The sequence below is a fragment of the Lampris incognitus genome, chromosome 7, assembly GCF_029633865.1.
Source record: "Lampris incognitus isolate fLamInc1 chromosome 7, fLamInc1.hap2, whole genome shotgun sequence".
Classification (NCBI taxonomy): domain Eukaryota; kingdom Metazoa; phylum Chordata; class Actinopteri; order Lampriformes; family Lampridae; genus Lampris; species Lampris incognitus.
The window spans coordinates 13,060,072-13,072,632 of NC_079217.1; the positions used below are offsets into that span (position 1 = coordinate 13,060,072).

Consider the following 12,561-nt stretch of genomic DNA (forward strand, 5'->3'; position numbering starts at 1 on the left):
TTAGCCTTCTTAGACTGTGAAATTGCAATTGGCGATGGGGGATGTTTGATTGTTGATGTAACACATACTGCTCAGTACTTAAGGTTTGACTCTCATCATCCACCGGAGCACAAACCAGGAATCGTCAGGACGCTGTACCGCCGAGCTGACAACGTCCCCCACCGACACAGCAGCCAGGGGAGAGGCAAAATCCCACATTAACGCACAGCGACAGACCAGAGCCACCAATGAATACAACTTATAAGTAGGAAACAACTGTATTTATTATGATATCAATACATTTTTTTCTTATATACACACAGTAACAAAAATGCATCCTTATTAGCACAATGAGTTGTTTTACAAGTATATGACCTCTTTCACCATCCAAACATACCCTAACTATTTTCCCTTGATTGTTTTAGCAAATTTGGACTAGATTTTTGGAAAAAAAATTCTTCTCATGTCGACTTAAAACAAATCCTAATATACAGCTGAATGAATAAATAAAAAAAAAAACAACACTGCTTTGTGATCCATTACATATAGACTCCGTAACCAGACCTTCCAACAAAAGTGATGATGTAGTTCTCCACATGGTGGTGCAGAAATTAATACAACAGGATGTTATGTACTAAAGAGCAGTAAAGAAAAACAATGAAGAAAAGGATTTCACAGTAAACATGAAACAGCAAATTCAAGTAACACAGGATTCTATTAAGTTAAAACGAAATTAAAATTCCCTTGCCTCTTTGAAGGGGGGCGGCGGCGTTACATAATTCTCCTATTCCACGTTTGGTTTCTTGCGTGGAACAGCAGAATTATGGGAGATTTTTGTCAAGCTAGAAAGATAGCGTCCGCAAAACCAAATACCATATTGGAACATCACCACAAAACCTGCTCAGAAGATGTGTCAGTGTTTATTGGTGTGAAAACGTATAATAAACTATGCGAGACTTAACTAGACCGTCCTTTTTCCGATTGCTTGTTTCTATTTTTTTTTCTCGACAAATTCGGATAATATACAGCCCTTAACTATGAGATTATCTGAGTCACACAGACGAGAGATAATGTGTTCACAATACCAAGATTTTGGCAACAGCAGGCAGAGCCGCGGAGCGCTGCCCAAATGTGCAAACCATGCCAGTCGGAACAACTGATTCGATTTCATGATTGTACAATTAGTTCATCTCTCAAAGCTCACAAACGGCCTCCGAGTAACAGCATCTGATTGGGATTAAGGTCCCTCGCTCCTGACTCTAGTATTGCTCCACCGATGAAAAAGCATTCAGATAAACTGGTGAGGATATATTTTCGATAGCTGTGATTGACGCGTCAATGCCCATGCATTGCTTACAGGGGGTGAGATTAGAGTTTGCTGATTTCTTTTTATGAAGCCGATGTAAAGCTCTTCGGGTGAGGCGCTCGTCCTCTATTTGCTCTTAACCGTTTTGCATTTTATGTGCCGTGTTCTTGCGAGCAGGCGGCCTGCTCCCTGCGTACCCAAACCTCCTCCCCCTCCATCCGCGCCCGCTCCTCCGCGCACACCCCCGTAACGCCACGCCGCGTGGCCATGTTTGAAAGCTGCCTCCTCGTGTTGGCCGACCTCATCGCCGTCGGAGGCTTTGAGCCCCCGTCCGCTTCTTTTTCCTCGCCCTTGAGGGTCAGGGCCTTGACAGGGGCCTCCAAGTTAGCCTCGACGGACGGCGTTCTGGTTGACAGGCAGAAGTCGTCATCGTCACTGAGGATATCGGTCTCCTTCACCTCCTCCTGGTCCTCGTACTCCTCCAGATCGAACTGTTCTTCCACCCAGCGGTCCGTGTCACCTGCCAACTCTGACTGCTGATGCCGTTCCTGTTGTTGTTGTTGTTTTTCCTGCTGCTGCTGTGAGTCGAGCTCCTGAGGGGAAGTAAGTTCCTGGTCGGGCTCGCCATCGAAAACAATGTCGGTGTCGATGGTGAATCGGTTGCGCACAAGCTTCCTCCTGCCTAAAGTCCTAGTTGGAACAGACACTAAAAACAACAACAACAAAAGGGGTCACCAAGAGTTACAGCCTCAAAAAATATACACAGATTTATCTAGCACATCTGTAAGACGAGCCATGATAAACAAGTCACGGATTCTTTTGTACCTGCTCTATTTATGGCAGGACGGGCTCCTTTCAGGGCACAGAGCCGCTTTCCTCCAAAGGGCACATACTGCTGGCTGAGGGGTAAACTCTCCGTTTTGAGCAGCTGCCGCCGCTGTTTTTCCCGCAGGATGGAATGAACCGTCTTCAGGAAGTCCTTTCTACTCTCGGGGGAACTGATGGGAGGCAGGACAAATGTTTTGTAATCGGTTTTTTTTGACAATGCCTTGATGCATGCTGAATAACCCAGGTGAAGAATCCCAGGAAAGTTGAGTCATGTCATCTGGACACAAGGTTTAGTGGGAGAAATTAGATGAGCGATGAGACATTTTTCCCACTAAACCTTGTGTCCAGATGATATGATTCAATTTTTCTTGGAGTTTTTTTATTTTTTTTAACAATGTTATGTGCCAGTGGCAAGCGAGCTTTAATTTCCATTGAGCAGCTCTGTGGAAAAGAGACGAGACCCTCACCTGCAGCACAGCTGGAATGTTCTCTCTGGTCTTCCTTCCGACTCCGACTTGGTATGGACTATCTCACACACTGCAGCACCGTCACCATCTGAAGCAAAAAAATAAAAAGATTTCTCATTCCTGAATTTGTGCAGCCACCTTTAGATGGCGCTCATGAGTTCTTCTCTGTTCAGAGCAGAAATGACAGGTCATCAACAGTCATACAAGTCAACCAGTGTCTCACCTGCATTGGCCAACGCTCTGACTTGAAGGGCATCGGTTGAAATCATGTGACGGAATCGGAACGGGTCTTTTTCCTCAGAGGAGACAGAGACTTTGTGGGAGCCGCCCTGCAAACATTTACAAATGTTCACTGTTTTGTCTTTCATGTGAATGAAGAGGGAGCATTTTTAAGCAAGAAGTGAAGAGAGGAGAACTGAGCTGTGTCATGCTCTGAAAAAGTTAAAAAAATTTTTTAAAAAAAATCAGTTCATGATTGCTTTTGCAGGTGACCCACTGGGCTAATTCGAAAAGTCTCACTTCCGTCAAGTGAAACAGACAATTCATTAATGGACCATGTCGGTACTTGAAGTTTTCTCTCATGTGGTGCTGATGTTGTCTTGCATGTGGGAGAACTCACTATTTTCTTCTTCTGTTTCGATCCATCCTTGCACACAAAGACAACTGCTGTTTTGAACACTGAAATGGAATGGGAAAAAAAGCACAACATTATCCACCGGTTAAAAGAGAAACGAAACCAACATATTAAAAATGTTATAAGATAACCGGTCACCAGAGATTACTATCGTACCAAACGTGGCTAGCTGGGGCTCTTTCTTCCATTTCCCTAAGGAGGCTGGCGGGTTGATCCATGCAACGCTGGTGTGAAGCAGCAGGTCACCCATGGACAGATCAGCAACCTGCCAAATGCAATAAATAAATAAATCACATTCTTTCTCCACATATCCACAGGATATTCACTGGGGATGAGCAGACTTCCAGCCCACCTCTTTCTTATCGCCGCTCTGGTCGGTGATAAGCTGGTCAAACACCGCGCCATACTCCTCATGGATTTTCTGCATCTCGTTGATGTGACTTGCCACCTTGTTCATGGCTTTCATCGCAACTGTGTGTAACCAGAGGAAAATGACAGAATTCATTCGACAGGTGAGTATTACTGCTAACGCTTCCATGCCAAAGTAAATTGATTCCTCATTGGTTCCTGTCTGTCAGTAACAGGTGTCAGATCAGCTAGCTGTGTGGTCGGGTCTCACCGTCCAGGTGATAGTGTTCCTCGCTGTCGGGATCTGTGAGAGAGAAGAGCTCCCGCAGCAAAAGGGGATATTTCAAAACCCGTTGGATGGGTTTAATCAGGTACGACTCCAAGGTGGATGAATGCTGCTGTTTGGGGTTGCGTTCATCCAGGAAAGCCTTGAAATCGGCATCTGTTTTAGCTGGAATAAACAACAAGCACTTACTGTAATGCATGATAATCTATTTGCACATTCGCAGTACACACCATTTAGTGGGATGCGAATAGGGGTGAGTGTAACTAGGCACGAAAGTTACGTTTATCTTGTGTACATTATACATCATACTATACTACTTATTTTGGCTGTGGTTGCCGTTCGCTTGACAAGTATGCAGAGGTCAAATGGACAACTACCTGGCTGACAACGCTACACTGAATTTATGGTGCTCTGCAGGAGACGGCAGATGGCTGATGGATAAATACATCCTCTCCTTGGTGCCAAGGTGGAATGTTGACCTTGCAATGATTTACTTACCCTTTACGAGGACCTTGGGGACTTTGGTGTGGCTGGCACAAAAAGCACTGTATATCTTAAAGCGGTCTGCATAGTACAGGAAAGAACCTCCGAGGGAGAAAAGGATTTTCTGCGAAAAGAGGGAAGAAACTCACCCACTGGTTCTGAGAGACTAAACGAGAGTCTTAGAAAAATACCGGTTGCCTTTATTAACATCCCCTAGCGTGTCGTACCTTAAACTGATCCACCCTCTCTAGCTTCTCCAGATCTGGGACTAGTCTTGTCCCGTCTTCCAGGGTCTTGAGAAATTCCACTTGGAACTCCACCATCTCAGGCAGGTTCCCAAACAGCACATCCAACTGGGGGTGAAGAGAACAACGAGACAGATGGTATGTCTTTGTTCTTCTTCCACATTATTCATGCACTTCATCTGATAGCGGTTCCTTGCTAAAGTAATGAAATTGCTTGATTCTCTGAATTTTTTTTTTCCAAGAAATGATAAATATTTTAGAAAGTGGCAGTATATGAAAGCAAACTACCCCTCCAAAGCTTACTGGTAACCTTTAACATACCTCATCCTGAGTGAGGAAGCTCTCTTTCTGCAGCGGTGTTAAATACTTCCCGATGAGACAGTTAAGATCCTGTACAACGGAAAAATAGAAATTCTTGGTTGCTTGGGGTTGCTCATGTCAACTCAGGGAATGCAGATTGAGCAAAAATGCTTAAATCACAGATAACATTCCCAACACATAGACAATGACATCACAATACGGCATCTGTGATGGAATAAAGATGGTAAATTCAAATGGATCTTTTTTTTATGTTCAATCACTTTTTATGCACGACTATTGATTCATCATTCTGCAGTTAACACCGTCTTATTTATCTGGGATTAGCAGCCCGTCTGTCATGATTCCGATAATTGAATAAAAATGCATCCGTATTGAGTTATAGCATTTCAAATTGTCTTGGCATTACCCCATTTAACACTCCATGTAACCCAGTTATTTGACTAGGCCACATTTAAACCAGGCAGAATTAACGTTAGACAATTTCCAGGCAAGGGCACAGCTGTGTCCCTCTCCGAAGTGTCTGTAGATGACTGAGATAAATACGGATGAGTCACTTGGAATAGGAGCCGTATGATGCTGACACAACAGTCGGCAAACGAGACACAAACTGGTGAACCAAAAAGAAAAGCACACACGTTTACACAGAGAAAAAGCACACATCCCCTTGTGCATATAATGAATGACACTGACTTTGACATAGGTGCGCTCAGTCTCCACGAGTTCACAGATGACTTTGCGGAGCTTGTCGGCGTCGGACAGCTGTCGAGGAGTGACGGGAGGTGGGAACGGTGAGTCCGGGCTCGGCGAGGAGGACACACACTCAGAGGGATTCATGTCATGGAGACTGCGGCAGAAAGCAGCGACTTGTTCCGTGCTCTACAAAAAAAAGAAGAAGAGGAAACGTAGCCGAGAGAGAAGGAGGGACGGGGGAAAAAAACAAGAGAGACAGAACAGGAGAGATAAGGAGAGAAAAAAAGCAAGTGAGAATTAGTGATAAAAGCAAGTACCTCCAACTTGAAGATGAAAAACAGCGAGGATCGTGACGTCTGTTTATCAGGGCAGGAGTGTGCGCTCTGATTAGTGGCACCTTATCCCTTGATCATATAAAGGCAGAAACTTGCAGGTTTCACTTTCCACCCCCTTCTTTACATGGATTCATGAGCTCTGACTGCAGCAAGCGGGACTGGAAAGAAGAAGAGAGAGCGCTCTAAAAAAAAACAACCCATCATTTGCACTAATTTGGTCTATTTTCAGCACGTCATAACAATGACTTATTCCTTCTCTTTCACTCCCATCCCTCTTTTCCCATGTGTGCATCCTCCTACTGACGACCGGGTGATATAATGATCCACCCCTCTCACAGAATCAAAATATACCCACGAGCATCCGTCCACATACAGTATAAGGTTGCCTTGGAGACAGGCACCGATGTGCATTGGACTGTAATTTTGGGCAAAAATAGACCGCACTCGGCGACAACCCACACACAGAACTAATGCGTTTACTTTGTTCGGGTCTTTATTGTCCTTCTGTGTTATCAACAAGGAACTAGTGGTTTGCTTTTCTTTTTTTTCCATCCGAAACCACAGAAAAGAGAAAAGCAGCATCGCCTGCCACTAGCAAAACCTCGCCTCGCACAACGGTCGAATCACAAATAAAAGCGGTCGTCCTGACAAAAGGGTCTTTTAATTAGATTTCAGGAGATGCAATAAAAGGCAAAGGATTCGCAGGCGTAGTTGTGAGCAGCAAATTGTGCGGCTGCATCACAGGAGTGATCAACAGATAGCAATGCCAACGTGTACGCAGAGCGGACGAGGGGTTTTTGGCTGATAATCGAAGGGGTTTAACAGGACAGATGCTGTTTATCCAGTGCACCTCCAAGACACGAGTCTTCCAAGACACGTCTCCTCTCCGCTTTTAAAAAACGGGGCAATAATTATCGCTCTGTTGTGAGTTATTGGCTCCACCTATCTTTCGGAAAAACGGAGACACAAGCTCCAGCCAAATTGTCCCTCTAATTTAGTCAGCGATGCTCATGGCAATTAAATACCCTGTACCATCACAACACTATGAATAATCTTGTGTCGTCCCATTAATTAACTAAAATACTGCTGATGGACAATTACAACAACTATTATTACACAGAGTTACTTTCTTGGGACATTTTATTCAATCAGACATCCATTTTCCTGATGACTACCCAACAACAACAACAGCTACCACTATTGATGCTGACGATAAATTCTTGTCATGAGATCCGGCTTATTGTTACCCAATGAGAGAAATGTGTTCAGCATATTGAGCACAATGCCTGCTTGTGCCAACAAACAACTGGTGTAAATGTGTGTTTCTCTGATCTACTGATACAAAGTGTTTTTCTTTTGTTGGTTTTGATATACTTGTTGATCGAAGCCATAGATGTTAAAGACTGGGGGAACGAAAATGTGAACTAGTGGGTTGCTCGTCCAGGGTCAGAGTGAGTCTGAAAAACGTTGACTGAACTCATATGACATTTAACTCAATGAGCAATTAAGTCAATTTAACGTGACCTGATCCGGTTTGAATTGAAAGGATGTTTTGTAAAAAGATGGTTTAAAACAGTAGTTCTAATCACCAGCTGTTATATCAACAAACCCCACAATAGATTTTTTTTAAACACTTAGCTGTAGAGGATGTCTTTTATATTTCAGTATGAGGAAATCCTATCAAATGCAATCCACTCATTCAGAAAGCTGGGTGGTTGCAAATCACATCGCATTTCTCTATCTGCCAACTCGTTCCTGATGTGATGAAATTAGATACACAAGCAGAATCAATTTTTCTATCACAGCGAGAAAGTCACATGCCCACATCGCCGGGACATGCAAACAAATAAACTATTTTGTAAACAGTTCCACAATTTGGTAGTGTTGATGATGTATCCAGGTTACTGAGTACAAGTACAGAGAGATGTTTTGCATGAAATTTTGCAACCAACATGTAAACAAATATTAGCATCATTATTGGTTGAATCATAACCTCTGCTCATTTAACACCATGGATGCCACGCAGGTGTGGTCCTTTATTAAAACAATACATGAATCAGAGGTGAGAGAAGACAAAGCTTTCATCCCTTTTGGAAGCTTACAAAAGTTGTAATTGCTGGTAACAAGTGGAGAAAAAATAATGTGACTATAAGAGAGGCTGCGATGCAGAGCCTCGAGATGCCAAACATGAGAATTCCCCGTAGCAACTGAAATATAGATTAAAAACAATGACTCGAAGAAGGGCCAGTGTTTTTTCTGCCTGAATTAGAGGAAGACTTCGTGTGCCCCATCTGAACCTGAGAGATACGCCTGAAATCAGAAATTTAAGACCAAAGACAATGGATAAAATTTTCCACAACAGTCAAAGAGTAACCACAGAAACGATCGGGACAGGTGGTCAAAATTCATACACAGTTGAAATCCTCTGGGGTCAGTCTTGCTTAAACTCAAGTCATACGTGCAGCTTTTCACTTCAGCATCCCTGTGGACCAATCTAGCAATAGATGGAACAATTCTGATATACACCGGTGACTCACAGTACCCTGTTGCATGCTCGAGCTGCCAAGAGGAAGCGCAAAGAAACAAAACAAGTGTTTATTCTTCTTGGGATGAGAAAACTATAGCTTGCCTGATCCATCACAGTGTCTGATTCTTGATAATCACCCCAACGTGATACATATCCACCAATCAAGCTAGTTCTAGACCACATGTCAAAGCACTTAAAACAAACTTGGATGCATCTCACCAGATGAAGCATGTCATAGATGGACTCTGAGGAGCGCTTGCTGTGTCTGCTCCACTTCAGGACAGACATGGCCAATTGTCTGCAGGTGAACAGTCAGAGGAAGCCACAGAGATGTCTAGAAGAGGCTACAGCCTTGAGGAAGTACCACTTCTACACTACACCACCCCAACACATTTCTTGACTCTTATCTGTTAAAGTGAAAAACCCAGAAAGAGAGAGAGAAGGGGCTGTGGTGGTTGTGATGAACGAGGAGAAGCACCCTCCCACCCACCAACCTTCCTACTCCCCCTCCTCCGCCTTCAGAGTCTGCTGTAAGTACTCTGTCGCCAAACAAAATCCGTTGTTTTTGCTCTCCCACATCTCTCTATTTGTGTCCCATTTGCCAACTGGGTAAACTCAGACATATAGCAAGTGAGTTCAAGGACGTGGCTAACTCCTGTAGCATTGTGAAATGAGCGCTGTTAATCCTCCCATCCGGAGAGAGCAGGGGGTAGATGAAAATGAGCAGGAGAGAAGGAGTCTCCTTTCCAAGGTTGCAGTGGAGCAGGATTGGCTGGTCGAGCCACACCACAGTGGAATATAAATGCAGGATTTCAAGAATGGGGGCAGAGTGATGGGGAGAGGGGCGCTGCAAGTCAGCGAGCTGCAGAGGAGGGTGAACAAAGGAACAAATCGGTAAGAAAGAGAGGCTTTTGCCTCATTCAGAATGAATGACAAGAAGGATAGAGTGGGAGGGAGTGGATATAAATCATAATTTTATGGCCTTCGTGTTAACCATGAAACAATATATGTTTTACACAAGACAAGTCATCAAATCCCTCGCAGCTAATAGCTTCTTAGCCGTATTCCTCCAATGAGCTGGGGCAGTATGCTCCGACTGTAAGCCCGACTGTGCTTGTACGCCCAGGAGTAAAATGTCGTTTCACCGGAGTTCATGTTGACTATTTGTAACACTTAAAGGGAAATGATGATGATTATCTCTCTCTATGGTATATAAGTTGTATCAGCAGCCACAATACTGCGCAGTCATCAGTGTGTCTAAAAAGGGTGGAAAAGTGAAAATCGGTGAATGTGGAAAAATACACCTACTTCCTGGTTTACCACCGTCTTCGATGGCCTACCCTATATGTAAGCGGTTGTAGCAGCAAATGCCACCAAAAGCCATGTAAAGATGGCGATTATCGGATTGTCTGCTAGTGATGTCACTGACGGACATTTGTCCGCACAATTTCGGCAGTGTTTCAGAGACACAGAATACAGCTCAGTATCATGGCTGCTAATGGAGTGTCATCCCTACAACACATTAAAAAGGGGTCTCCAACCCTGCTCCTGGAGGGCTACCGTCCTGCTGGTTTTCACTCCAACCCTAGTTTAACACACCTAATTCTACCGATTACCTACTTAACAAGACCTTGATTCATTGAATCAGGTGTGTCAAATTAGGGTTGGAGTGAAAACCGACAGGACGGTAGCCCTCCAGGAGCAGGGTTGGCGACCTCTGAGTCCCCCCCCCCCCCCTGAACCTGACATATAGCACCTTACTATGGCCGAAAGTCTTCAAGCTGAATACACAGGGGTGGAGAAGGTTTTAGTTGGAAGATTGAACTGAGGAATACCTTATATTTTAAATATGAAATTTCATCCATCAAGTTCAGAAAAAGGCGCTAAGTAGCAATATTCGTTTCAGCCACAGAAACCGGAGAGTGATTTTTCTTTTTTGGCCACCGGCGTTTACACAGGGTGCTTGCAGGGGCGACATGCAGGAGGACACTTGTCAAGGCACTGCCAAGAAGCTGGATTATTAACGCAGCCCGTTATCGTTTAGCTCTGTTATTAGGGCCGATGGCGCAAAGCCAGGGAAGTCATTAGCACGTTTCAGACCGAGAGACTTTCATCGCTGATCATCTCGCAGCTTTGATGTTTTAAATGGGCAGCCAACCCAAACTTCTCATCATCAGGTTCAACAAATACTTTTAGTGCTACACAAAAGAGAGAGTAGGCCCCATGACTTTGGGATTCGTCTGCAGAATTCCAGCCTCAAAAAGAGAAGCGGTGCAGGGACGTGGAAAAACTAATGCCGGATTTACTGACGACACAAAAGATGTTACGTGGTGACTATTAATAAGATATTGCCATGGATTAGATAGAGCATAGTAGCTCAATCATAAAACTATGATCACTACAAAAACCAGCCAATTAAACTGTTTCTCGTATTATCCAGGCTTAATTCACTGTCAGGTGTGCGCCCTCACTGTGGCAAGACCAAGTGTGTATTCTTGTATTGTCAGATCCATCCATCCATTATCCAAACCGCTTATCCTGCTCTCAGGGTCGCGGGGATGCTGGAGCCTATCCCAGCAGTCATTCGGCAGCAGGCGGGGAGACACCCTGGACAGGCTCCCAGTCCATCACAGAGCCCACACCCACACATTCACACCTAGGGACAATTTATTACGGCTGATTCACCTGACCTACATGTCTTTGGACTGTGGGAGGAAACCGGCGCACCCGGAGGAAACCCACGCAGACACGGGGAGAACATGCAAACTCCACACAGAGGATGACCCGGGATGACCCCCAAGGTTGGACTACCCCGGGGCTGGAACCCAGGACCTTCTTGCTGTGAGGTGACCGCACTAACCACTGCGCCACCGTGCCGCCGCTATGTATTCTTCTTCCTTTATTTTAACATTTTGTCATTTTTAACAATGCAATCAATGGGCTGGGATTTAGAGCTGTGGTTGAGTGATTATCAAACAGGACAAGGTGAATAACAGGATATTGATTAAGTGGTGTTTTAAACCAAATCATTATGCATATGGCCAATGGCATTATGCATATGGTCCTGGCCATGTAGTTTCCCTTGGGTTGAATCAGCATCCCAGTGATTCTTCACTTACATTTAGTAAAATTTGAAGGTACATAAGCATTTTGGCTCTGAAAAGAACAGATACTCATGTTGAAGGCTGACTTTGCAGACTCTTAGCCTGCCAGTTAACTCGGGGAGAAAACTCTCCGGCTTTAGTCTCAGTTAGCATTTTCCATCTTTGGGCTCCCTTTCCACACAAACACCACGTCTTCTCGTCAGCGACGGCATTGTAGTGAAGTACTTCAAATAACAACGGGGAACTGAGGCAACTTTTTAATTAAATTCGCCTCTTATTTTGATGAGTTTTCCTATTTGTTTGTTCCAGCAAAATTGTGCCTTTATTTTCCTTTTTTTGGTCTCTTTATTTATTTTTGGAATCTCTAGAGTTCATACAAATGCTTCTCCATTAAATGATTTTAATCACCGCCAAAAATCCAGGTAATTAGCATGCAAGCAAAATCAAACCCCTTTGCATTTGCATTCAAAGATAATTCTTTGCCTCGATCCCTTTTGCGACAGCATGTAATAAAAAAATTCAGGGAACACACTTAATCTAAGTGAATATTAGTATACCTGGGGTTGCCAAAGCTCATTTCACTTGGGGTAGGTTACAGATAACTGTGCAAAACTGCGGTAATACAACTGTAAGCCTAGTGTACAGCGTAAACTTGGCAAATCAGACGCCTTTAACGATCGATCAACCAATGATCGGCCGGTCTGCAGGGATTTGCGGCATCATGTCTGAAGCTGGTAAATGCAGATTTGAGAGAAGTGGGTCATGGTGAAGGACATACAGGTTGCTGATGCATTCATGTAATGCGGGGGCTGGGGTTCACAACTGGCTGATGTAAATCAGCACCACTCTCTCTTCCTTTTACAAAGACTCGATGAACAGGTAGCAGACGGTGCACAACAAAGTACCTGAGGGAAAACCGGTCTCACATGCTCACTTAAAATAGGACAAAAAAAAAACCACAGGATAAGATCAAGGACAAAAGGCAAGGAGAAAGAAATTACATGAAAC

The 12,561-nt window shown here is 44.1% G+C and overlaps 1 protein-coding gene across 1 annotated transcript in view; it reads right to left on the reverse strand.

Annotated features, from left to right (window-relative positions):
* Positions 1–301: 301 nt before the first annotated feature.
* The window catches only part of LOC130115527 (rho guanine nucleotide exchange factor TIAM1-like), a 45,480-nt gene continuing 33,220 nt past the window's right edge, over positions 302–12,561 (reverse strand). The window contains exons 16-28 of the mRNA XM_056283224.1: positions 8,669–8,722; positions 5,588–5,773; positions 4,898–4,966; positions 4,559–4,684; positions 4,347–4,455; positions 3,834–4,013; positions 3,567–3,685; positions 3,371–3,479; positions 3,200–3,258; positions 2,804–2,909; positions 2,581–2,668; positions 2,111–2,283; positions 302–1,991 (exon numbers count right to left, since the gene is read on the reverse strand). Of these exons, the coding sequence (XP_056139199.1) occupies positions 1,438–1,991; positions 2,111–2,283; positions 2,581–2,668; positions 2,804–2,909; positions 3,200–3,258; positions 3,371–3,479; positions 3,567–3,685; positions 3,834–4,013; positions 4,347–4,455; positions 4,559–4,684; positions 4,898–4,966; positions 5,588–5,773; positions 8,669–8,722 (1,932 nt within the window). The 3' untranslated portion in view covers positions 302–1,437. The remainder of the gene's footprint in view (positions 1,992–2,110; positions 2,284–2,580; positions 2,669–2,803; positions 2,910–3,199; positions 3,259–3,370; positions 3,480–3,566; positions 3,686–3,833; positions 4,014–4,346; positions 4,456–4,558; positions 4,685–4,897; positions 4,967–5,587; positions 5,774–8,668; positions 8,723–12,561) is intronic.